Raw genomic sequence first — 25,997 nt, forward strand, 5'->3', positions numbered from 1 at the left:
GTTCTTCTCAACTTAGTTACTATACACCAATGAGGCATAACATTATGACAACCTTCCTAACATTGTGTAGGTCTCCTTGTGCCTTTCAAAACAGTTTTGACTCATCAGAGAATGGACATGGACCTTCTGAAGGCATCTGGAAACACAACGCTGTTGCTACTGTGGATCATCCCACAGATACTTGATCCGTTTGGGATCTTCATGTTTTGTCAGGTTGTTCCTAAACTGTTTGTGGCTGCCATCAAGGAGCGTCATTGCCTGGTCTGGTCCAGGTAGGATGCTACATGTCTAAATAACACCCAAGTCCAAAAGTTTCCCAGCAGAACATTGAAATGTCACAAGATGGTCAACGTTCTTCACTTCACTTCTTCACACGGTCATAATGTTGTGGCTGATTGGTGTATTTTACATTCGTGGGTGATGGCGGTGAATTTACCTGGGCACCCTGGGGTCGTGCCACGTGCTGACGCCTGTCTGAGTGTGGAGAAAGTAAACCTGGCCTTGCTGCGTCGTCCTTTGCTCTGCAGGGAGACAAAAACAAAACAAAACAAAAAAAAAATAAAAATTCAGCCGAGCTAAAACGCGCCCTAATGTTTTGGCATCGAGATGCGGGACGGGGTGATCGGACACGTGGAGATGAAGGGAAAAGGCGTGAGTCAGAGGAGATCCCAGAAGGCAGTCAAAAGGGAAAAGGGGGAGGAGGGAGTGGTTGGGGGGGGGAGACGGACGGACGGACGGACGGAGGGGGGGAGGGGGGGAGGTGGACGTCTGACTTTTCAGCTGGTGAGCTCATTCATCACGGCCCGACAGAGATGTTTCCGTGGAGCTGCCTGCCAGTAAAGCTCTTTGCTGGCATCTCAGCTTTAACACGCATGTATGCAAAACCTTCCAGTCTTCCATGAGCGCGCTATACCACCACCACCACCACACACACACACACACACACACACGCAGACAGCTTTTAGCTTAGCGTGTCCCGTCATAAAAAGAATTAAAGCCGCTGACAGGTTTTACAGAAAAAGTCAGGACAGAGATCCAGCCCTGCCGTCTCCATCAGGCCGGACACTTTAAAGCTTTTAGAAACATGTGTTATATTTGAAATGTTAAAGACTCGAGGCTGAAGCAGAGAAGCCCTCCTTTCAATATTTACACCTAAAATATCCCAAACTATTCATCACTGGCCGTCGAGCCGGCTGCTCCCGAACGACGTCTGCATGGAGGCTACTTTAGAAATAATGATCTGGATTGAAATGAGGGAGTGTTCAATCAGATTATGAGTCGACAATGTGTTTAATAGGAAAACCTCACCTGCTAATAACCATGTAAACATTTGCATGTTTGCTCCAGGTGGAGTAAAAAGTTGGAAGCGTGGAGACTTTTATTGAATCACTGACTATCTACTTCTAGTGAATTATCCCAAGTGTGACAATAAATAAAACAAAAAGATTTCATGCTCCACAGAGAGAAGAATTAAAACGGTAGATTTATGTTTTTGGAAACCTAAAAATTACTTCACAAGAACGATATTTTTGTGGTGGAAAGTTGGTCTGGATTCGCTCCCTTGGGAACTGATTATGCTTCGGCAAAGATCTGCAGGGCCGAGCTCTGATTGGCTGCAGAGGGGGGGGCGGCAGAGTGGAGCAAGGAGGCTCAGTTTACATGTTACTCTTCTGTTAGATAATAGTTCAGCTTTTTAAAGTGAGGGCTAATTATGGTGCAGATAAGATGAACTATATCCCTCAGGTGGTTCTTCTACCGGCTCTGTTTAACTTCCTGTTTAGTCGGCGTAACATTTTGTCCAGTTAAAGTCGTGTTAAAGCAGTAATTTGTTTGTGCATGTAAACGTGCTGTGCGTTAGCCCTGTGATAAACCGGAGACCTGTCCACGTTGGACCCCGCCTCTTGTCCAGTGACAGCTGGGACAGTCTCCAGCCCCCCCCCCCCCCCCCCGCCAGCCTCCACAGGACAAACGGTTACAGAAAATGAATGAATGAATGAACGGCTGCAGCGGTGTTTTTTTTCTCCTCTGCATTGGCACGAGGACATTAGCGGAGTGTCTGTACATCAGCCTTGTTCCAGTTTGGAGACACATGCAACAGTTACTTTTCATGTGGAAGGTGCCTGACCAGCAACATTTATATTTTTTGGAGGGTGGTACAAAGGTTTTCCAAGCAGAACACTTCACTGAAACAAGATTATCACTATTAATCACTTAGTTTATTCAGCGTGTATGTAAAGAGCGCTTGTTTCATATTCAAAGTGAGACAGTGACCTCGTTAAGTCGGGAGCCGCTCACCAGAAGCCGTGATACACTTCAACGTCTCTTTCTCCCTGAAAGCTACACAAGATTTTATTGTGAGGAACGAACAAAACTCCCTTTAGCCATGTGATGGGGGATCATGGCGTATCTGTGTGTGTGTGTGTGTGTGTGTGTGTGTGTGTTTGCTGCCGCATGAATGTGTTTGATTGTTTGACTGTGTGCAGAAACTAGAACGGGGGGAGGAGGGGCGAACGGCTGCCGCCAGCTTCTAACAGCTAGATCAATTCAATTAGATCGTCTAAAACGGAGCCAGTATTTCAGGCTCCTTGTGCGGAGCTGCAGCGTCACCAGGCTGAACGAGGGCGGATTAGCTGGGTTAGCGAGCGCAGGGGTCGAGGCCGAGCGCTTAACGCGACTCGCTGACGCAGGAGGAGCTGCCAGAACGCAGGTAAATACACTTTGAACCCAGTTGGGATGTAATTAATCCAGAGCAGGAGACGGAGCAACGAGATTAGGAGGTAAGTGATGGACTGACCGTATCCCTCCGGGAGGTCCGGCGGCGTGTGCAGGTGAGTCCTGCTCATGTAGTTGCGGTGCCTCTGCGAGCGGACGCGTCTCTCCTGGGCCCGCTGCTCGCCGTTGCTGGGCGGCAGCGCCGTGGTGGGCGTGGCGCCGTTCGTGCTGATGGGCGTGTTCTCGTCCACGATGCAGCTGAGCGGCCGGCCCGGGCTGGAGTACTCGGACGCAGGCCTGGACCACGGGTCACAGAGAGGGGGAGAGTTTAGCCTTCAGGTGCCAACTAGGAAATGAAAGTACCGTATTTTCCGCACTATAAGGCGCACCTAAAAACCTCCAATTTTCTCAAAAGCTGACAGTGCGCCTTATATATGGACCAATATTGAGCCACAACAGGTCTCGCAACTACAGGAAGCAGCCGCCGACTTCATTTTCCCCCGTAGAAGAAGAAGAAGCGCGCGGTGCATGCTGGGATATATGACTGCGCGAGGCGTGCCGTTTCATTTCCATTTGTGTGTTTATGTAAAGACCCCAAAGTGGCTCCTGTTAAGAGACACGCTTACGACGCAGAGTTTAAACTCAAGGCGATCAGTCGCGCAGTAGAACACGGGAATAGAGCAGCAGCGAGAGAATTTAACATTAACGAATCAATGGTGCGGAAGTGGAGGGAGCAACAAGACGACCTGCGCCAAGTGAAGAAGACTAAACAGAGTTTCCGAGGGAACAAAGCGAGATGGCCGCAGTCATTCATCTCTTCACCGCGATGGCGCCAAAGAGCTTTTTCTCCCGCGATAAAAAACACCGCTCCGCTGCCCTTCCTCTCGTAACCGATAAACTACCGTATTTTCCGCACTATAAGGCGCACCTAAAAATTTTCTCAAAATCTGACAGTGCGCCTTATAATCCGGTGCGCCTTATAGTGCGGAAAATACGGTAGTAGCAAACACGTGCACGTAGGAGGTGCCTCTATAGCCCCTTTCACACTGCACGAAAATCCTGCGTTGGCCTCGGTTGCCCTGGGTCTTTTTTTGCAGTGTGAAAGCGTTTCCGCGGCATTTCTTCCCAGGTCAAATTACCCTGGAATCGACCCAGGAGGATTTTAGCGTCTTGGCTCGTCCGCAGTGTCAAAGGCATCCCACGTCTTGTCACAAGTGACAAAAATTGCAACGCACGAAACCACACCAGCATTGGACTCGCTGACGTCCACGGTGTCTATTGTTCACCCCGCATGTTGCCAACGTGGTGACGTATGAGACAAGGGAGGGGGGAGCTCTCACAGAAAGCACACCAAGGCGGGCGGGTCGATCCCGGGCGTTAACGACGCGCTATTTTCAGCGTGAAAGCCGCGTATTTCTGCTCCGTGTCGTTAAACGACCGCCGTCTGACATGTCTGAAACCGCTCCAGCTCTCTCTCCCCGGGAGTCTGGGAGCGCCGGGGTCGGAGACGAGGTCGTCCGTCGGCCGCCCGACGCCGCCTTTTTTAAATCCGAGCGGGTTGGAGTTTTTTTTCCTGCCTGGCTGCGGCGCGTACTCACCTGGTAGGCCTCTCCCACTGTGTGGTGCGTGTGATGTGGTTCAAGTACTGGATTCGTCCAGACGCCGTCCTCCTCTCCTCCCAGCTGGCAACAGAAACAAACACAGCAGTTGAGCGGATGCAGCCACCGAGCCGCAGGGAACATCTAGACTCGCTGCCGTTTAAGCCACATGCAAATATCGTATCCCGATATGAATTTCAAACTCTAAAGTGAGGATTTATTGTTTGGGATTTTGCAGCAGGCCGCTACAAGACCCCCCACCTCCCTCCCCAGTCCCTCCCAACTTCACTCACCCATCGGGAAGATCGTTGTCAAAGAGTCGACTGCAGTCCACCACAGGACCTCCCGTGCCTATCCGGTCCCTCGACTGCAGGCTCACTGCAGCAACACACATGGCAGACAGATGCACACACCAGCGTTACTAGACAGCGGATCGGGGCCTCGGCGCAGATATTAAATCACGGCACAAAACGGAGCGACGTTTCTTTACGGGCTGGAGGAAAAAAGGTGTCAAACTAATTTCAGTTCAAGGGCCACATACGGCACGATTTGATCTCACGCGGGGGCCCGGACTCGTGACGTAACAGCATGGTAACCTATAAATAACTAACTCTGAATGTCTTAAGTATCAAAACGTTTTATGAACAAGATGATGTTTTTTGAGTAAAAGTAGCACAATTTTGGCACGTTGCTGCCTTCTGCTGCTTTACTTCTGGGTCTCGTGGGATCTGGGCTCTAATAAAATCCATTTTGCATTTAGATTATTGAAAATATTCAATTTTTTGTGTTTTTTTTTCTTTTTTTCAAAAACATTTTGATTCCATCACAAACTCTGGCACATAAAAGGTTAAAAGTCAAAATTAATCAAAACTTTTGATATTTGTGATTAGAACTGGAGTGGATTAAAAGATTTAACACAAAGTACAAAAAAAAATATTAAGATATGCTATTTTTAGGACATTTTTGAATGGGACACCTTTGACCTTTAATGGTAACAATTTATCTATTTTTTTTTAATTGGGCACTACAAAAAGAACAGAAATCCATCAAAATCAATGTTGCTACTAATCATTGACATGTACAAGGTTCTAATAACCCCCCAAGAAAAATCCACTTTGCATTTAGATTGTTGAAAATATTCCAATTTATGTTTTGTTTTTGTTTTTTTACAAAAAAACATTGATTCCATCACAAACACTGGCATATAAAGGGTTAAAAGACAGAAAACAATCAAACTTTTGGTATTTGTGATTAGTACTGAAGTGGATTAAAATATTTATGTAAATAAAAAGGTAGAAAAAATATTAAAATATGCCATTTTTAGGGCGTTTTAAGAGGACACTTTTGTTCCTTAATGGTAACAACGTAACAATTCAGTGCAAAAATGGAGCATTATGGGATCTGAGTTTGAAAAAAAATTGGAAAAGGACACTTTTGTTCTTTTAGGGGCATGAGGGTTAAACAACAGAGTGGCAGAGTGTATTACACATGTGACCTGATCATTGTGTTCATTAACACATGAGGAACAAACCAGAACACACATGCTCTAAACTGTACTCACCCACTATCTGGCCTCTGACTGTGTCGCTGTCGTTTGGACTCAGCTTGTTCAAGTCTAGCCTCTGGTCTGTTTGGAGCAGAAAGAAAGAAAGAAAGAAAGAAAGAAAGAGAACAATCAGACAGACAGGAAATGAGTAGCATGAGTAGAAAGGAGGGGTAGGAAACAGAACGGAGAAAAGAGGACTCATCAATTTGAGAAAAGATACATGTTAAACCAGCACGTGGAGTCCTGTTGCTCCGTATCATTTACATCGCTCAAGAGCCAGTTCCCCTCTCGTTCTCCCTCATTATCTGTCTCTCATTCTTCTGTCTGCAGACCACAGCTTGGCTTTGCCCCGGAACAGATGGTCTGGTCTGCTTGGAGCAGCCACGGGGGCCGTAAAAATCTCACCGAGCGTCGGTACAGAGCAGGCTTCAGTTCAAATGCAGGGGTCAAACATTTGACAAATTTCAGTACAAAGCCGGCACTATTCCGCTCAGCCTTAGCATGGACATGAACTTCTGCCAAAGTCTGGAAACTCTTTGTCTGAACTTCTTAAAGTCTGCGGAATTTGAGAGCGAGAGGGAGAAAAAAAAAAAAATAAAAAAATAAATAAATAAAACCCAAAAAGAAACGTCCAAGTTGCCTGCAGACATGAGAAATGCCACTATCTGCTCTCTGTTGTCTAGGTGTCATGCAGATTCAGGCGCAGGATGTCATGTCTAGACTAAACAAGGAACAAAACAGGCAACGGTCAAAACCCTTACAAGGCTGGACGGAGGTCAGCGGCCACAAGAGAAAACAGAAAAGTGCACACGGGCTAGTGAAATGTATGCAAGGAGGAGAATGTAAAAGAAAAAAAAAACTTGTGCAGTCATATAGAAAAAGAAGACGAGGAATATAAGCACCATGCAATTATAGATAAAGGTTACAGTGAACCCGAGACACTCTGCAATTATACACAAATGTTGTAGTTAACTCGGTGCCTTTGCTAAAGGCTCGTGGAAGAGGAGGAAATGGGAATAAAAAAAAAAAAAACACCAACAGAAGAATGACAAATCCACAACAGAGGGAAAAGGCTTACACTTAAATAGCTGCACAATTATGCGCGTCTGCGTAAAATGTCCGGTTGTCTAGATCAGCAGACGGAGATTGAGGGAGGTTAGTCACAGTGGCATTTTGTGTATTTGTGTGCCAGCGCATGGCGGAGACTGGACGGGGGGAAAAAAGTTTAAGAATTAAAAAAAAGAACGAGGGGTGAGGAGAAGGCCAGGAGGGAAAATGAAATGCAGAGGCAAACCGCTCACAGCTGTGGGCAACGAAGGTTCAGGTTTCCTGTGTCACTCCAGGAAAACAACAAGAGGGGCTTCTAGGAAAAAAAAAAAAAAAAAAAACGCCAGCGGGACATTTTCCCAACTCTTCGCCTACAAGACCGCAGGCTCATGGAGCAAGTACCGGATCAACGTGCAAGAAAATGCAGCTCCAACACCGTCTGGCGCTGCTTCAACGAAAAAGCCTCCGTCTCATTTATCCTGTTACACTCTGACAGGAGACTTTCTTCTTTTTTTATTTTTTTTTATTTTAATTTTAAGGTGATGCTGATTGGCTCTTCCTGCTCTGGCGCTGGTGGCAGAGAGTTGACCCCTCTCACACCCAGGTCTGGCCTCTGTCAGACTCGGTGAGCGAGACGGGACATTAAGTGGAGCTACTTTACGTCGGGAGCCTCTGAGCTCTGGCAGCAGCAGCGCTGTGCTACTTCTTTATTTAATCACACTTAAGGTGCAGCGGAAGTCTGATAGCTCGACATGCAATCGATTATTTAACAGCGCTTCTCCTCTGCAGGGAAGATTAACGAGCGCAGACCGGCGACGCGCTTCAGACCTCGATCGGACCTCAGCGTTAACATCCGACCTGGGCGATCTGAATCAATCAAGAGCTTTAAGCGCCTGTGTTCACAACTGGTATGAAAATGCGTCTCTACAAGCGTCCTCACTGATCACCTGAGGTCTGATCTCAGTCCACACGTACCAAAAACCACCTTTGGGTTTTCCTTGGTGTCATTTCGAGAATTTCTCCCTAAACGTCGATCCACTGCAAAACCACATCGAGTTGTAGAAAGGCTGTAGTACATATTCCAGGCCTATGCGTGGCGCTGTTTCTGTTACAGAAATGAGCCTAAAAAAGTAGAAGAAGAAGAGGCAGAGCATGTGCATCAACCCTGTGCACCGTGTACGAACATAAAGTCCAGATTACAGTCCGTGCTCCCTTTTAGTTTATCGTAGTGGCGAAGCAAATAAACTGGTGCTGCTGAAAGGTTGGCGGTTCTATTAACCCATCTTGGAAGAGGTCGTTGGTGTCGATTGGCAGCCACTTTTCCATCAGTTGTGACTACCAGGACAGCAGGGTGTGACTGTGCAAGCGGATGAATAATGTATTCAATCGAAAGCGTTTTGACATCTTATGGAAAAGCGCTATATAAAACCAATGGATTATTATTATTATATAACCCTAGCCACCCAACAAGGGTCCATATCTGAAGCAGCACCGTCACCGGCCTGTAGTCCACCACTGATTGGTGTTGTTGTTGTCCTGGGGTGGGGCGATGACACTGGAGCACAGGCTCCGTATTTGTCTTGTTTACTCTGGGACACTAATTCAAAAAGGTGCAGTTCCAGTCAAAAATCCGGATCCGTCATTGACGGTCGGCAGAAATGCACAAGACTTAATGCAGTTTCACCCAAAACTTGTATTAGTGTGGACGTGACCTTAGAGTCACGCTCTGTATGTAAATAAACACCAACCTCAGCTGCATTATAACAGCCTCTAATTGTCTCTAATGAATCTCTGCTGCTGTTTCAGAACCATACCCAGCCGTTTGTTGTTTATTGTGTACGTTTGGGTGTCATGACTTGAGGAGATGATCAGTATTTTGGAACAAGCTGTAAAGTCTCCCTGGCCCCATTCGGACTTTGCATTAACATTTGTCCTTGAGAATCCAATCACAAATGCCCTGCATAAAGTGAAGGTGTACGGGCATTTGAGAAATCTGATGTCAGACCACATTGTGAGGTTGTGTGAACACACAATGAGTCGTAGGTCATATTAAAGACCACCTAGTCAACAGGGGTGATCTTGTGCCGTTCATTCAGGAATAAAAAGCTATTATAAATGATTGAATGTAAAGGAAAAAGCACCATTTGTTAAGTAGGTATCAGTATCAGGTCTAAAAATGTTTATTTCTGCTGTGAAGTTTTTTAACGTGGTACGTTTGTGGATAGGCTCACTTTTGGAACCAGCCTCAAGTGGACATTAGAGGAACTGCAGGTTTTTAGCATAAAACATCAGACAAAAAACAAACAATAGCACTCACAGCCCGTGTCTTTAAGGCGGTTGATGGCGTTGGACAGCAGGCGGACACATCCCAGGAAGCCAGCTCCTTGCTTCTTATGAATCTTCTTGTGGTTCCAGACGCTGATCGTGATTGAATCCGATTTTCCGATGTATCTGAGGGTAAAAAGGGACAGAATTAATATTACACGACGTGCTGCGCTACCATCAAAGTGAAGCTTTCCTTTTCCTTGCCTCAGTCACATCAGTGGTCACACACACCATCCAGCTCTGACAACTCTTCAAAACACTGCAGTGCAACATATATTAGCTACAAACTTTGCCGAGTTGCGTTTTGAGCAGCGTAATTACAGAGTTACAGCTTGCTACGACGTGGGCTCTGGCGAATGTGCCGACAAGAAGTAGTATGAATGTCACTACAGTGGACATAAACATCCATTACAGAGGGAGGCTGCCACCAAGTCTCTCAAGGACATATCACAAGACACATTCGGGACACTCTGGACTTGTAGCTTGTGTTTCTGGACGTGTAAATCTGATTAAAATGGTGTGAAAAAGCACCAAAAAGCAAAGTGTTATCCTCTGAATCATTTGTAAATGAATCATTTTAGATTTTACTCACAGTGACGTAGCAGCAACAAGGCTGCATAAAACTATTAAGAATAACTAATAAGCTATATAAGAATAAATGGCTTTTTAAATTAAACTAACGACAAGTCTTCGGCTCTATAACCCGCTTTTGGTTTCTTCAACTTGCAAACGTCATTTTAAGAAAAATGAGTAGAAATAAATGGCTTAATTAAAAAATGAAATTAGGTATAATCATCCATCATGGTGCCACATGCAGAGGGTTGTATTATTAGTTTTATAATAGGAAGCCTCAAACTAAACCAGGAGTTCAGCTCAAAGAGGAGTTCACAAGCTATACTGAAAACATGTGATGTTTAATGTATAAACTCCCTAATCTTAACCGAAGAAGCTGGCTAATGATTGGACGAATCCTCTAGTGAGAAATGACAATTAATAAATAACTACCAACTACAACAATATAAAGAGTATAGTAGAACTAACATATCTTTGAGAAACAGCAGCAGCACCAGATTTTTGGCAGATATAATGTTGACTACAATGACTTTCAGGACAAATTATCCTGAGAGGATCATGAATTGGTTGCACCAAAAACCACGGGAATTCAACCTATAAGCTGGTCTTCTGTGGCTCATGAGTACATGTACAAGACTCCAGAAAGAAAACCCCAAATATAAACCAACTTTTTCCTAGTTGAAACTGCACGATAGCAGAAGTGGGCCACCAAGTTCTCAACTAATTCTTCACTAAAATGTTCAATAAATAACTAACAAACACAACTTTATAGCAGAACCGAACTAGGAGCTAAATACCAACACGTTTACCAAGCTGATTTTTGGTAGATATAACGCTGACCACATTGACTCTCAGGACATTTCATCCTGAGAGGACCATGAATGGGTGCACCAAGTTTCATGGCGATTCAACCTATAGCCAGAGATTTAATGCTGTCAAAGACATGAGAGTCAAAGTCAAGATTCATCCTCTGGGAATCATAAAAGAAAACCTTAGAATATATAGACCAACATTTTGCTGGTCTGCATAATAGCAGAAATAGGTCACCAGGTCCCCAATTAATTATTAACTGAATAAGCTAACTAATGATTGGACTAATATGTGGAAATCAGGACACATCACCCAGTGAGAAATGACAATCAATAAATAACTACCACACACAACTCCACAGCAGAACTCAACTAGCAGCGCCACTTTGAGCTAAATGCTAACATGTTCACCAAGCTGATTTTTAGCAGACATAACGTTGAGCACAATGACTTTCAGGACATTTCATCCTGGGAGGACCGTGAATGGATGCACCAAATTTCATGGCGATTCAACCTATAGCCAGACATTTAATGCTGTCGAAGACATGAGAGTAAAAGTCAAGATTTATCCTCTGGGAATCATGAAAACAAACCCTTGAATACAGACCAACTTTTTGCTGGTTGCAGAACTGCCTAACAGCAGAAGTAGGCCACCAAGTCCTCAATTAACTGCTTAATTAAACAAATGAGGATTACCACCTCACGGTCTTATGCCTTTGCCAGCTAATTGCTGGCCCGGAGGCATAAAAATAACCCAACATCTGGCAACGCTGCTACCAATTCCAGTCCCATTTGCCTTATTCATCATCTCATAATTATCAGAAAACTGTAATAAATGAGCTGGGATGGAGAATCTTGTCATCAATTATGGTCATGATGAATTGGGATCCCATTATTGTGAGATACTATCTTGTAATTGTGAGCGATTTTCTCTCTGAAGTCATAATTATACGTGAAAGGAAAACCATATGGTTCCACATTGGACCAAACATCTGACAGAACGACATCCTCAGAGCAAAACACTATCAGTTAATGGGAAACATCCAAAGTTGGATGTGTTGGAAATGAGAGACGCGTCTATAGATAAAAGTCATTTCCTAACTGTCTGTGTCAGACAAGAGTGTGATAAAATCTCAGCATGTGAACTTGTTGTGGCACATCTGCTCGTGTGGCTTCCCTCCTTCAGTCGAAAAAGCTAATCGTCTGTGCGACTCGAAGAAATGCATCCCCACAGTAATTATCATGCCGCTTACCAAAAGGGATATGAAACAATGAGGCTGTGAGTAAGACGTCTGGACATTTTGAGTCCATGCCAAATGCCTGTCTGGGGTGCAATGTGAGAGAGCTGCTATGTCAGACAGACGTGACGGGAGGGGAAGTATTATAACCAAAGCCCAGTCATCTGGATCACCCTGCATGTAATAAAATTCATTAGTCTGGCAAAGATTTTTAATACAGTCATAGACACACACACACACACATACACGAGACAATGGAAAAAAAATTGCAATAAAAAAAGGAACAAGCAGCACACGCTTTCTAAAAATCTAAACAAGGTTTCGTCCAAGAGACATCTTTGCTATGTTTATTTGTTGTCATTTTCTGCTGCGCAAAAGTTAATGCCAAGAACATGTGGTCCAAGAAGTAGAGGAAAGACTTCAAACTGCTCTGAGATACTAGAAAAAGGTGGGCCGACTAAGATTAACTGGAACCTGCCAATGCCTTCAAACTAAGGAAATTTAGATTTTTAAGATACAATATCGAAATTGATAAGTTTTACAACTATCACATGTCTTTGTTTTTGTCCAGCTCTTTTCTGTTATCATATATTTTAAATCCAATTGGCTAGCCAGAGTTGCAGCTTCTGTAATGTTTTGGATCTCCCTCACACGTGGACTAATCTCGTTGCTTTGTCTCAGGACATTTGGTCGTGTGACACTTGAGACACAGATACTTAATCAGTTTGGGATCCAGTGAATTTGGAGGCCAGGTCAACACCATGTGCTGTGCTTCATGTGTTTTTTGTAGCTTCTGGAGATGGCTGCTGCCATCAAGTTGTGTCATTGTTACGGGGTGGGGGTGACTGGTCTGGTTTAGGCGGGTGCTACATGTTAAAAAACCTATGCACGCAGCCTACACCTGTGCGAGCCATTTATTTTTGTGTGCCGAAACTTTGCCAAAGACGAGTCATACAAATATTTGCATCACTGAAACTCCTCAGGTAACCTTTCCTCAATGTCTTCCATCTTTATTGATCCAACACAATCAATTTGAGCCGGAAATACTAAAGAGGAAACACGTTGCTACCACCTAGCGGACCAATCACGGCTCTTGCTAGCTGCATCGCCGTAATGCGTAGTGTGGTGTACAACAGGCTACGGCCTGGCTAAGTAATATCCACATAAATGCCAGGTCCACAAATTTTCCAGCAGAACACTGAATTGTGACAAGGCGGTTTCCTCCCACCTCCAAAGGGACGCTTGTTAGACTAATCGGTGACCCTAAATTGACCCTCGGTGTGAGTGTGAATGGTTGTTTGTCTCAGGGTTTGATATCTGTGTATAAAAACCTTACATGGCCAATACAATACCAGGTACACATTAATGGTACTAATAATGGTTACGGATCTGATGGAGCCTCCCAACTACTTCCACAGAAACAACTCATGTGAGTGGAGTGCACATAATCTGACCAGACTCTATTTAATAAAGTGAAGGGCTCTTAATGAACCAAACGAGATCGAGTGGACAGTGGATAATTATTACCGTGGCGGCTCGTTACTGCTTACATTCCCCGTATTTCAATCATATCCTGTTGTAGTTTACAAACAGGCAGGATGAGTGAGTGTGAGGCCGGCAGCCAGATAGACTGTCTACTATCTTTGGCATGCCGGCCACATCCTGCAACAACGCCGACGAAGGGTCACAGTTCACCGAGCAGTTTGCTGGCACACCAGAGCAACCGCAGTCCTGGACGCACACACGAAAACACACTTCCACAGAATTTCTGCCGCTTCACATGAGCACATAGAACAAATGGAAAAAAAGAGTCTGTGCCAGGAGCTTTTAACGCACCAGGCTGCGCTCTCAAACACCAGGTGTTGCGAGGCTCTATTTTAATAAGTGTGAGCCAGCCAGACGGGGCCCCGGCTAGCCGAGGCTGCTCTCAGTCAATTAAAACCTCTCAGAGTCCATCTGAGAATAAACACCGACCCTGATAGTAAACTCATCGCTGGAATTTATGAGTATATTTCTGTTCCAGTCAGCTGCAGTCTGCAGGTTCTCGAAAAAGAAATTAAGAGCGGAGACGTTCCACCCGTCGTCTCATCCCTAAGGTGCGCGTGACTTTTGTTCCCCCCCCCACCACCAGCACCACCTCCACCACCTCCACCACCACCCCCCTCTTGTCAAATGTGACACGAGCAGCTAATTTAATGGCCGCGCAGAGAGACGGAGAAGATCCTGTATCCCCCGGCAACCAAACAAACGGAGACACGTGCTTCCTCTTTGCTGTTGACTACGCGAAACGCTTTGGATAAACACCGGGGCCGAACACTGGAAACTTTCACTCTCACACGCTCTGCCTCGACTTTTTTTCCAGGTTGCTTTTCACGGGACGCACCATCTTTGGGAAAAAAAGGCAGCCGGGGTTACAACAAGACATGCACGTGTTTCGGTCGATGGAAGAAAATACTATTGGAGACGGCTCCCCTGATTCTTTAAATATTGTTCCAGGGAACATTTTTAGACTGGAGGGTTATGTCATTGCGGAGCATCCAGGCCAGATGAAAGTTACTGTTTAGATCCTGTTAATGGCAAAGCCTGGTATTTATCAAGGTTAAATAAAGAGACGCGTACAAATAGTGAGGCACTGTACCAGCCAAAGCGTGACTAATCTGGTCAAACATTTAGGTAGCAGGGAGGTATTTCAAATAAGCCGTCTTTGAGAAGGGATGTCGTCGGAGGAACTCACAGATCATAGTGTTGGTTCCACTTGGGGTCAAGCGTGTTCCTCACAGTGTCTGTCGAGTGGCATTGTCCCGAACCGTCCACAACCACCTTGGCAAAGGGATCTGGTAGGCCTGCGTGGAGAAAAGAAAGAGGAGAAAGAGGAGGAGGAGGAGTCACCACAAGAATAGAGGAATAAAATGTTGGAGAAGAAACAACAGGATGTCTGATTCAGGCGTTTTTTAAAATGACGGGATCCTTTGTAGCTGTTTATTTTAGCTCTGCCATAAACCAAAACGTCGTCTTCCTCTTCTGTTTCAACCCTCTGAGTGTAGTTTTTATGGCTACTTTTGTTTTTATCTTCATATTTCATCTTAAAAAACGGTTGCCTTGTTTGGTTTCATTCTTTTCAGCCCAACAAGTAGCACGGAATTAAATAAAACAGCATAACATACAAAAAAATAACAGCAGTCTGGAAAATATAGAGGAAAATACATATATAATATAATAAATTATATAATAACTAAGATTATAAAATGTAAACAGCAATTTTGACATCTGACAATCTGTATTAACATATTGGAAGATTTGTCATGTTTAACAACCCATTTTTTATAACTTTGAATCTAAACTGTCCCTTTCAAAAGCTTACGTACAAATTTAGCAAACAACAGTGTTATTTACAACTATTTACATTAAGATACAGGAAATGCATCAGGTATCGTTTGAACTACACGTTATAAGTAATAGGGGTGGGTATTGGCAAGGACTTAATGATACACATCACAATACTTGAGTTAAATGCGGCTTAAAAATTAAAATTCACAGTCGACCAAAAACATGGCTTTTTCTTTTAAGATCGATACAGTATCGCGATATATCGGCATATCGATATTTTTTCCGGCTCCTAATAAGTAATGTCTAAACGTCCCAAATCTCTCAAATGTCAAAACATGCTCAAAAGATGTTTCTTTTTAGCGTTTTCACCGTTTCTCCGTGCACCAAACATAAAGACAATATTCAGAAATGAACATGGCGTAGATTATTAATAATAAGCCTAGTTTTACTTGGCCTATCAACATAGGGCTGGGCTACCAAAGGTGTATATCACAGTATATTTCTATCATTGTATTTTTGTTTTTGGTTTCATGCATAATCACGTGTTCAAAACATTTCCTACTGGTTGAGAGAGGAGTTAATGCAGCAGATTGACTAAGGATGGACTTTTTTACTGTGATGATGAGTGAATATTACAGAATAATTCCACATTAGTAGTAAAAACGAGTTAGCTTGATACGCTCTTGATATTCCAAGAAATGCTTGCGGCTAAGGTGGTGGAGGAAAATGCTTGTGTTGCCACAGTTATAGACAACTTTAGCTGATTTTTGGACCTTTCCATCTTCACCATGCCTCTTAATACCGTATATTTAAATATATTACTGCTATGTGTATAAATGAACAGCGTGACCAGCTACTGTAATAATTATAGTCTGACCACAACATTATTTCCTCATTCATAAAAAGCTAAAATTAGGGACATTAACGGCACCTTTTTTTGGCACAAGTCTCGTTCTGCCACTTAATTTTTCGAAACCTTTCCATCTCCACCACATCTCGCAGTGACATAGTTGCACCGTGCGTATTTAGAAGCGCTACATTGAAAGTGGTCCTGTGTGAAACAGTGTCTTGTGGCACAGTGTTCCTAATGCTGTGTAATCAATGCCAGTCAACACATTTTAAAAACTGGTAAATAGCTTGAAGTTAGCACTCTCTACAAAAGTTGAAACAGAGACTCTGCGATGCTGTGTCTTGCTGCTAAGTCGTCTTAAACTGGTTGTTATCGACTCCAGATTGGATAGCATCTAAAAATCTGCTAAAAATCCCAGAAGAAGAAGACGAAGAAAAAACAAAATCACGCGACCAAACATGTCTGCTGCACTTTATGCATTAAAAATGTGGATGTTTTGTGAGGTGGTTGCAGGAGATTCGATATAACTTAATTTTCGACCCAACGTAACCAGTTAAGCTGGCGTCTCTAATGAGAATGAGCTCAATCAGGCTGAAGAAAAGTCGTCCATGTAAGCGCAGACGAGACGTTGTGATACATGGACACACACACCCAGATATTTTTATCCATGTTCTCAACTGGCCGAGCGCGAATGTTTGCTCAGCTCCTGAGCGGTGGAATGGCAGGAATGGGCACCACAGAAACCACCTGAGTTAGCAGAAGACTTTTTACGTGCTCGTTCACCATGACAGCCCGACCCAAACACAGCAAAACACTCAGCAAACGCCACAGACACACAAGTTGTTAAAAAATTTAGCCAAAAAAAAAAAAAAAAAAAAAAGGGATGCGGACAAAAACTCCTCTGCTCCCGATGATGTATTATATATGTGTGCGGAAAGGCATCCAAATCTGTTTAAATGGCTAAATAAATAGATCCTTGTGTGTGTTGTTGACGGCCAACGGCGGCTCTTTATCAGACTTAAGTCTCTGCAGTGCATGTATCATATTCCCACAAATCAGAACGGGGTTTAAAAAGCAAACACATGTGCTTGCTGCACTTTTTTTTGTGTGTTATATCACAAACGGCTGGTAGATACTTACGGAAGAAGTCCTTCTTCACCAGGTTTTTGGCACAGAGGACTGAAAAAGAAAGAGAAGGAAAAGGCAAGAATTAAATTAAAATTAAACCCAGACAACATGGTTAGCATTAGGGCACTTTGAAGTATAACATTTTTCCGCAGGAACAGGGGGAAAAAGCAACAACAAATGTCTGAACCCTTAGTCACTCTTAGTGTTTTAAAATAACAACACCTTTGTCTGTGTATTTATTGCATTATTCGGATTTTAAGCTCGACCGGGAGATGTTTTGTCTTTCGTTCTCTTCCCTAAAACAGCTCGTTCTACTCCGAGAAGCCACGGAGGCGGTTGCCGAGGAGACGAGACAGAGCCGCCAACAGCTTCCTCGAAGCAAAGTGTGGATGGACGAGGAAGCTCGGAGGCCACCTGGGCGTCTGGGGTTCACGGCTGCAGCCGGTGAGTCAGGCGGCGTGGAAACAAAAGTCTGAGGGGCAGGAAGCGTTAACTGATCTGGACGTGGATGCTGAGGATTAAACAGTTGGAGGACGTGCGATACGCGATAATCATAACAATAAAAAAACGATTCTCAGACACAATGTGAGTGACCTTATTGCTGCCATTTCACTTTTTGTTTCAGTTTTATTCAGCCGATCTGCAAAAACCTGTTCCTACTGATACGCTGATGTTTTTAAAGTGTAAACAACCCAGATTTATATATATTACCCACCGCAACAACATGTAAATCTATAACCCCTGTAAATACTGTTTACGCTTGCACTTTAGTCACTTTACTCATACAGTAGTGCTTACATCCTCCATGAACAGTTTGTATTGTTCTATTTTTGGTTATTTGTAACTTAAAAATGTCCTGTTCTTGCATGTACAATAAAGTTTTCAGAATCTGAATCTGAGAGGTAATGCTATTAAGTCCATGCATTTGGGTGGGCCTTCATTAAGGCTCTATTTAAGGTACTTTAGACGCAGTAGCCTACGCTGACGTGAGCCATTTACACTTGTGCACTCGCTCTTTAACGACTCCAACCCAAACACTAGTTCCTCAGCTAATCTCACCTGGACGTGTTACATCTTTACTGATGCAAAACTAGGCTAGTTTTTTGTCTGGGGAGGTGAACATCAGGCTACGTCGTTAGGTTCTATGCAGGGGTCTGCGCTGTTGCCAAAGCTTCTGCGTCAACGTTACACAGAAGTCTAAAAAAGCCTATTATGCAAAACGATAGAGGTGCTGAGACTCAGAATCAAAAGTTTGTCTGTGATCACTACAAATCCGAATTTAAGACTAGTTTAAACAAATCAATACATACACAGACTAGATCAGGGATAAATCATCTGAAGCTAATCAAATGATAAGTTGACTACATACTGGTGGATGGAGCCTTAATCTAGATACACATTTGGTGATAAACGTGGAACGGTTGTTGCTTCATTATCAGACTGAGCAGATACGAGCAGTAGAATCGTTTCGTCGATCGAGGCCATTTTTACACTTTTTTCCAACTTAACCAATACAAATGAGACAATAAAAGGCGCGCCCACGAGCAGCGATCCGCGGCCGCTGCCTCTTCCTCTGCCCCTCCAGTCCGTGCCACACACACTCAGACACAAACACGCCACGGCAAATATCGCCCTGAATCGCTCCGGGGGCCGGAGCCGAAAACGTTTCGCCCACCGTGAAAACGGAGGAAACACATACGGGAAGCGAAAGACAGACGAGAATAAACAACAAACTGGATGCACGCTCGTCGTCGTCGTCGTCTCGCGACGCAGAACATGCCCGACAGACGACGAAGGATTTCTTTCCGCAAACATCCCCGGGAATGCGTTACGTTCCAGCGCAAACCCGCCTCGTTCCTGCTAAAACATCTGGTACGCATCATTTTTGGTTTGCATTCTTGGTGAGCGCTGAATGTGGGCACACAGGCCCTGGAGACACCTCGCTCTGCAACACGACTCCCCTGATCTAATTAATTGTTTAACAAGAACAGGGGGAATGCATGTGTGTGTGTGCTTCAGGGAGTGAAAAAAAGAGGAGGGGGGGAGGATTAAGGTAACAGGTCGATGCATACTAGATTATCCATCTAACAGTACGATCTCAGGGTAAAAGCTTTTTAGCTTTTAGCTGCCGGATGTCAGCTAACCCCAAACAGAGTCATGAAGGAACTGTCTCCGGTGACAAGAAGATGAAGGAGCCAGACAGACGTCTAGATCCCAAAGGTTTACTGGACATAAATAAAATAAAAACCATTCGTGGAATCGCTTTTAAAACAACAATCCCTTCCTCCTCGCATGAAACGAAGACTTTTTACACAGTAGTCTCGACTCGATGGCCTTTCCAGACGCGTAAAAGTCACGACGCAAATAAATCCACAGGGCGGAAATATGATTTTAACGCGAGCGAGGGACGGCGGCGGAAAAAAAACAAAAAACACGCGTTCTCGTGACTTAAGACAAAAACGAAAGCAGGGGAAGGCGAGACGTGACGAGGCCCACACCACGGGACCCTCATGCGAGCGCATACGCAGCCCTCAGCTCGCCACACTGGCAGGGAGGCAACGCTGCAATTATACCCGTATAGGATCCTTACGAAAACACACAAGGGGCCGAGCTGCAGCTGCAAACAGAAATCGGGGAGAAAAAAAAAACAAACCCGCTGGAATTGTTAGACAATGGCAGCGAGGAAGGCCAATTAAAGGAAAGAGCCCGAAGACATCGAGGTCTCTGAAGTGGAATGTGAGACCTACTAATAAATGTTATTGTAACATTATAAAGTCTAATGATGACGCATGTAACCACATTTAAGGTGAGACGCATTCTAAAGATACGGATGTTAAAAACATGCATGTAGTTTGTACGGCTGGGAATTTAAATTGATTTCCAGATTCAGCTCTAATTCACACGGCTTTAAGGGTTGGATTTATTCAAAGATACAACAGTTCTGAACAACAAGCTATGAAAGAGATTTTCACAAAACTAATGTTGCTTCTGTGCAACTCATCTGTCTCTTTAAAGCCTCCACCATCGTGCTTCGGATCTAGGTCAGAAGAAAAGTGTGGACTGATCTTGTTGCGTCTCGCGGAGATTTCAAAAAAAGCGGATGCAGGAAACGTCACGTGTTTCTGAATCAATATATTTACTACGTCAAGATCGATTTTAATCAGAATTAGACCCAGCCCTGATAATAATGTGATGAGCTCAGCCATGACGTCCATCGACATGTTGACATTCCCAACCCTAAGTACTCCAGCCACACCCGACTTTACGCATTTGGGCAGCGAGCTCAAAACGGGTTTAGACAATGTAAATGGCATAGTGATTGATAAAAATAAAAAAAATATATCTGATTATTAACTGATTATCAATGCTGATCAAATCTGCTACAATGGGATTTAGAAATATCTGGATCTGAAACACCACATGGCACCAAAGGATGTGATATGAGTCAGATTTCTGCTGCTCCAGGTTCAGTTTCCGATTCAACTCAAATCAATTCTTTATCTGAAAAGGGACAATGGCCCATTAATCTACATCCTGACAATATAAATGCGTCCGCAGAAAGGCTCATTTACACCGGCAGTCCCTTCGCCATATATCAATCATACAGGAAAACAATGAAAACATCTGTTATCTACTCAGTAAGAATGGAATTAAGACGCCTAACAAGCCGTTCCTCTGGATCAACTTTAACCCTTTAAGATCTAAATAAGCTGCCTTTACGGTAACGATGACGCGCTGCTGCTGCTGTTGGCTGCAGGTCGACCCGGGAAGAGAGGAATTTGTTGGTAATAGCGAAGTTAGTTAAACACTTGAGACGTCACGAAGGTCAAAAAGCACGACTTCCCAGCGTTCAGCCACACTTTGAGCTTTTGTCAAACCATCGTGAGTTTATGGTAATTCAGAAACCATCAGTTTCGGTTCTAAAGGGTGTGAAGGAGCGTCTCTCGGACGGATTGTGGCACTGAAATTCCAATGTTGTGATGCTCCGCATTTTCCGAGAAACAGTCGCGTGCACGCACATAGTTTTGTTTGCTTTAAGCGAAACATTCGGCCACTGAGCGAGCTACTTCCTGTTCCACTGAGAGTATCAGCAAAGCAAAGAGCCACTGATGCTGGGAGAGTCACATCGTTGACATAAAGGGTTTTTTTTTTTTTTGTTGCGGACCCTTGGTTACTTACGTTTCAAGAAGCTTCTCTGAGGGTCTGAATTTCTAACACACCTCCAGCTTGTCGAGCCTTTGAATCGATTCGGGAGAATAAATAAACAGAAGGAGGAAGCGGGCCAAAGAGAAAACTCTTCAGTTCGCACACGAGTATTCGGAGTTGAAAGCTTCTGGCTCGGCCGATAGATTTATACGATCAAAGCCCTTCGCAGGGAAAAGTCATCAGCAGCTAAATGACCCAATTCACAAGCTCGTTCCGATCACCTCCAGTGAAAAACGCAGTGGCTCTTTTACCGCTCTTCACCGAAACCGGCTGCTGATTACCGAAGTCCCCCTTTCAGAGCGAAGGAAGTGGGATCGCGCCTACGGGGGCAGCGTCGTAAATCTGTCGTTTTATTGGTCACCCCGGACTCCACCGGGCTTTCTCATGCTCGCACACAGACAAACATAATTACGCGCTCTCTCGGCACGTGTTTAAAGATGAAAGAAAGGTCCACGAGGCGCGTAAACATCGGCGCATGATTTATAAGAAATGGCAGAAAGCGGCCCGTGCTTACATTTTCGGGTACAACCGAATAATTAAGCCATAAACACGGAGGAAACTCGGATGCAGACCTTTACTTTTTTTTCGAAGGTGCGGCGGGTCAGAAGCCAGGCGGTAAATATTTACGGCGTCCTTACTTTAGAGGGACAGTCTCAGGGTGGCACCATATTTCACAACACAAAAAATGTGACAACGTGCATCATAAAGCGGGACGGCGACGGGAAATAAATCTCATGGATGCCGACAGTTATGTTCTCGCCCCTTTGTGGGGAATATAAAAGATTTTTTTTGTGTTTCACTTGGGCTGTGTCAAAAAAAATATAAAATAAAAAGGGCAAATAAAGGGTAGAGAGAGTCAGCAGTGGTGTTTATTTCTTCGAATGAATCTTTGGTGCGATAAAACATCAGAAAGTAAAGGAAAAGGTTTAAACTTCCTTATTTTAAAGAATCATTTGTACAATTTGCCTCATAGTTGAGTTGAAGCAGCATCAAATCTTTATCATTTTAATTTCTCATGCTTTATTATTATTATTATTATCAATTAATTTGTCTTCTCATCTAAGTGTGACTTTATACTTTAAAATGTCAGAAAGTGCAAAAAATATGAGGTGGAATATTATAATAAAATTGGAAAAAAATAAAACAGATCCAGTTCAATTTATAATTTTTTACTGTATTTATATTTTTTAATTTATTATGTTTTTATTTAATATTTATTTTTTTCATTTTTTTATGTATTATTTATTTTTATTTATTATTTGTACATTGAATTTTCCTCCAGGGGATGAATCAAGTATTTTTCTGTTTTATTCTCATATTTCAGTTCATCATTTGCACCAAAATTTACATAAAACAACTCAATTCAAGTGCTTTAAATTTGCAAAAACACACCCTAAATACATAAAAAGAAAGAAAAACCGTGTCGTCAAAAGTTTGTCGTTTTATGAGTTCTGTATCGACCACTAAGGTGCTAAACCTCGACGTGCCTCCGACGTCCTTACAGTCCTTCGAAAAACCGTCCCTTCTCACCCCTGCAGCATCACGGCCCATATAAAACCCCTTTGTCGTCATAGCGACGGCGGGTATCGAGGCGAAGCTGACAGAGAAGGGTTTCTCTGTGCTGGCCTGTGTTTCTCATTCCGGTCGCAGCGCCTCACACAGCGAGGGACTGTAGCGCTGGGGGGAGGCGGGGGGGACACCACTGAGGCATTCACACCAAGAGACGGGTATTAAATATTACAATAAAAGAGACGGAGACGCTGCAGGGACTTCATTTACACCGGCTTCGGATTTAATATCGAAAGTTTTTAGGATGAAGTTCCTCTTCCCTTCACTGTGTCTTTAGTTTGAAAAGATAATCGAAGGAATCTGGTGTCAAACAGCTATAACGTGGCAGAAATAAACAGAAATGCGCTCACAATGAGGAGCAGGGGAGTTGTGTTTACGCCGACTGCAACTTACTAGTCACATAATGGCTTTTCACATCACGGCTTCTCCCCCCGAGGACAGCTGGCAAAGCTAAACAAACACCACACACAAGTGGTTATCAGCTTGCATTTGCTCAGCTCCTTCCTCCGCCGGCCTGCGTCTCAGTTAAAAAAAAAAATCAATTACCCAATCTGAACGGCGACGACGACGACGACGAAGACGACGGTAACGGCGGCAACGAAGAACTTAAAGTCGTCCACCTGTGTAGGACAGGATGGACAGAGTTTCTCACAGGCCGGGGCACAAAGAGCCCCAGTGTGAGGGCGAATCAATGAAGTCCGGCCGGGCGCAAGCCAAACACCTGGCTTGCGAGGGTGGGAGGGATCACGTGGCGTCCATGGAGGAGGCGAGGGGTAAGGCTGCGTTGCCATGGCAGCAATCGCTGGTCTCGGCCCGGGACAAGATGGAAGTAGATCCACTTTCATCCGTCGTGTTGGCTGCATGGGAAAAGAGCCGCCTCTGGGCTCTGTGGTTAACCAGTACACTGGAGCACATGAGGTATAGAGGAAACGGGGTGGGGGGGTGTGGAGGGGGATGGGGGGGGGGCAGAGACACTCTCCTGGTAATACTCCATGACTCCCATCCTTTTTCCCAGGCAGCAGCAGCAGAAGAAGGAGAAGAAGCTGGAGAGGAGGAGGTATTTGTAGAAGTTGACCGACTTCTGACCCGAATCTACCTGGTTCCTCTGGTCTAGTGCACCCCCCCTCCTCCCACCCATCCTCCCCCCACTCTCCTCCCCCCACCAGACAGTCTGACACATCTTCAAGGAAGAAGAGTACTCCACTCATCCAATCCTTTCCCCCCCGTCTGTCCTGTTTTGACTCCCGGCCCAGGATCGTGCACCGTCATGCGCAGTATTGTTCTTCCATAAACAAAGGTGGGGGGGGCCTTCCTCCCTCCCTCTCACCCCCCCTCTCACTACCCACTCTGGGGCTAAAAGCCCCGAGAGGGAGCGAGCAAACTCCCGAGAAAACCTGCGCGAAAGTCAACCTGTTCTTTATCTGCCTTCCTGACGTAATCTCAGAGCCGACTCCTAATCTGTCACCAGTGACAGCGTGTTTTTGGGTAATGTTTGGTCTTCAGGGCTCTTTGTAGACGACTATCACCGGGGGGGAGGGAGGGAGGGGGGAGGAGAGGGGGAGGGGGGCTGCAGCCGAGGGCCGATAACTCACTGGGAACTGGAGCGTCAGCGAGCGGCAATCTCCCACGACGTGACGCAGGAAGGAAATAAAGCAGAGTGCAGCGAGGGTACGTCTGGGTAGGTTTTAGATTGAAGCGATTCAGCGAGAGACCAATAGATCTGTTTGATTAAAAAACACCAGGAAGGCACCGAAAAGTCCTGATGGAGTCAGGTGTTTCCAACCTCTGATTTCACATCCTCCATACGTCTTTCAAACATGTCTTCTCTGTCGTATGACTTTTAAAATCCACTTTTCCAGGTCTGATGTTTTACATCTCCATCACACGTGGACTCATCTCACTAGATTTTACCATGATTTGTAACCGAAGTTGTTTGGATTTTCTGAATCGATGACAGATCTTTAAAATCAAGATCTGGAAATTGGCTTTATTGCAAGTGTTTAATTAGTAAAGAATAAATAAATAACGGAGAAACATGTATGAGAGGTAGAGATGAGCATCAATCGTCCGTGCATCTAGGAAGTGGTGCGAGAAAACCCCATTTCCACACTTTGTCACGATATTAAACGACAAAGTCCTCCCTCGACTTGTAAATGAGGTGCTACAGCTAAATAGCCGTCGGTGTTTTCCTGCAGACTCCATGTGAAAGCGGGGCCGCGCCACGGTTTTTTGGAATCCAACAAAAGATGCGTTTTGGAAAGTCCTGACAAGCCTTATGATTAACTTGGCTCAGCCCGTTCACATGTACGAGTGGGCGCGTGGGCGGCAAAAACAGGACGTTAAAGTTGGTGGGAATAATGTCAAATTGCGTGGAACATGGGGGTTGAAGCTTGGGAAACATTTTAAAAAAAGCGCGTCTGACTGAGACACATTAAGATAAACGAAAAGAAAGAGGCGCCATCTTGTAACGCGGCGTCCGGATCTTCTTAATTCCTCGTTGATGTGATTATTTTATTTAAAGCTTCATGTCTGCAGGGACAGGAAGTTGGTCGGTGAGAATCTCGACCAACTCAAACTCAAATTTCTCCTTTGAGGGCCAGAAAGAAATGAACCTCTGCAACCTTTTCACCTCAGTTTACACACGAATGCTCCGGCCCATTGCTGGAGGATGTTGGACGTTGGAGGACGATGGACTCCAGGACTGGTTGGTCCTCGCTGACTATTACATAGGCTCAGTCATTGGTGCCAGTTCATCTATAAAGCAATGCCAGGCAGGCTCCCTTCTTTATATTTGCTCTGTGATTGCTCAGAAAGCTGGTGGCAGCTGTAGCTTGAGATCGCAAGATGTTAAAGCATCGTCTGCACCAAGTGTAAAGACTGAATTGGGTAAAAAGATCTTTAAGTGCTTCAAAAAGACCTGAATCTTAGGAGTCGTATCCCGTCGTCTTATTTTAAAGTTGCCTCAATGATAAACACAACGGTTGATGCTCGTCTGTGGATATTTTCATGTTGTCACTGATACACTTATCTGTAACATTTGAAGCTGATGCTATTTCGGGTCACTTCTCC

The 25,997-nt window shown here is 44.4% G+C and overlaps 1 protein-coding gene across 1 annotated transcript in view; it reads right to left on the reverse strand.

Moving 5' to 3' along the window:
• Positions 1 to 25,997, reverse strand: part of smurf2 (SMAD specific E3 ubiquitin protein ligase 2) — a 58,277-nt gene that overhangs the window by 17,917 nt on the left and 14,363 nt on the right. Inside the window, exons 2-9 of the mRNA XM_047572366.1 lie at positions 17,166 to 17,204; positions 14,583 to 14,691; positions 9,221 to 9,354; positions 5,872 to 5,937; positions 4,604 to 4,688; positions 4,311 to 4,394; positions 2,795 to 3,009; positions 437 to 521 (exon numbers count right to left, since the gene is read on the reverse strand). Coding sequence (XP_047428322.1) covers positions 437 to 521; positions 2,795 to 3,009; positions 4,311 to 4,394; positions 4,604 to 4,688; positions 5,872 to 5,937; positions 9,221 to 9,354; positions 14,583 to 14,691; positions 17,166 to 17,204 — 817 coding nt within the window. The remainder of the gene's footprint in view (positions 1 to 436; positions 522 to 2,794; positions 3,010 to 4,310; positions 4,395 to 4,603; positions 4,689 to 5,871; positions 5,938 to 9,220; positions 9,355 to 14,582; positions 14,692 to 17,165; positions 17,205 to 25,997) is intronic.

This window comes from Mugil cephalus, chromosome 20, assembly GCF_022458985.1.
Source record: "Mugil cephalus isolate CIBA_MC_2020 chromosome 20, CIBA_Mcephalus_1.1, whole genome shotgun sequence".
NCBI classification, from domain to species: domain Eukaryota; kingdom Metazoa; phylum Chordata; class Actinopteri; order Mugiliformes; family Mugilidae; genus Mugil; species Mugil cephalus.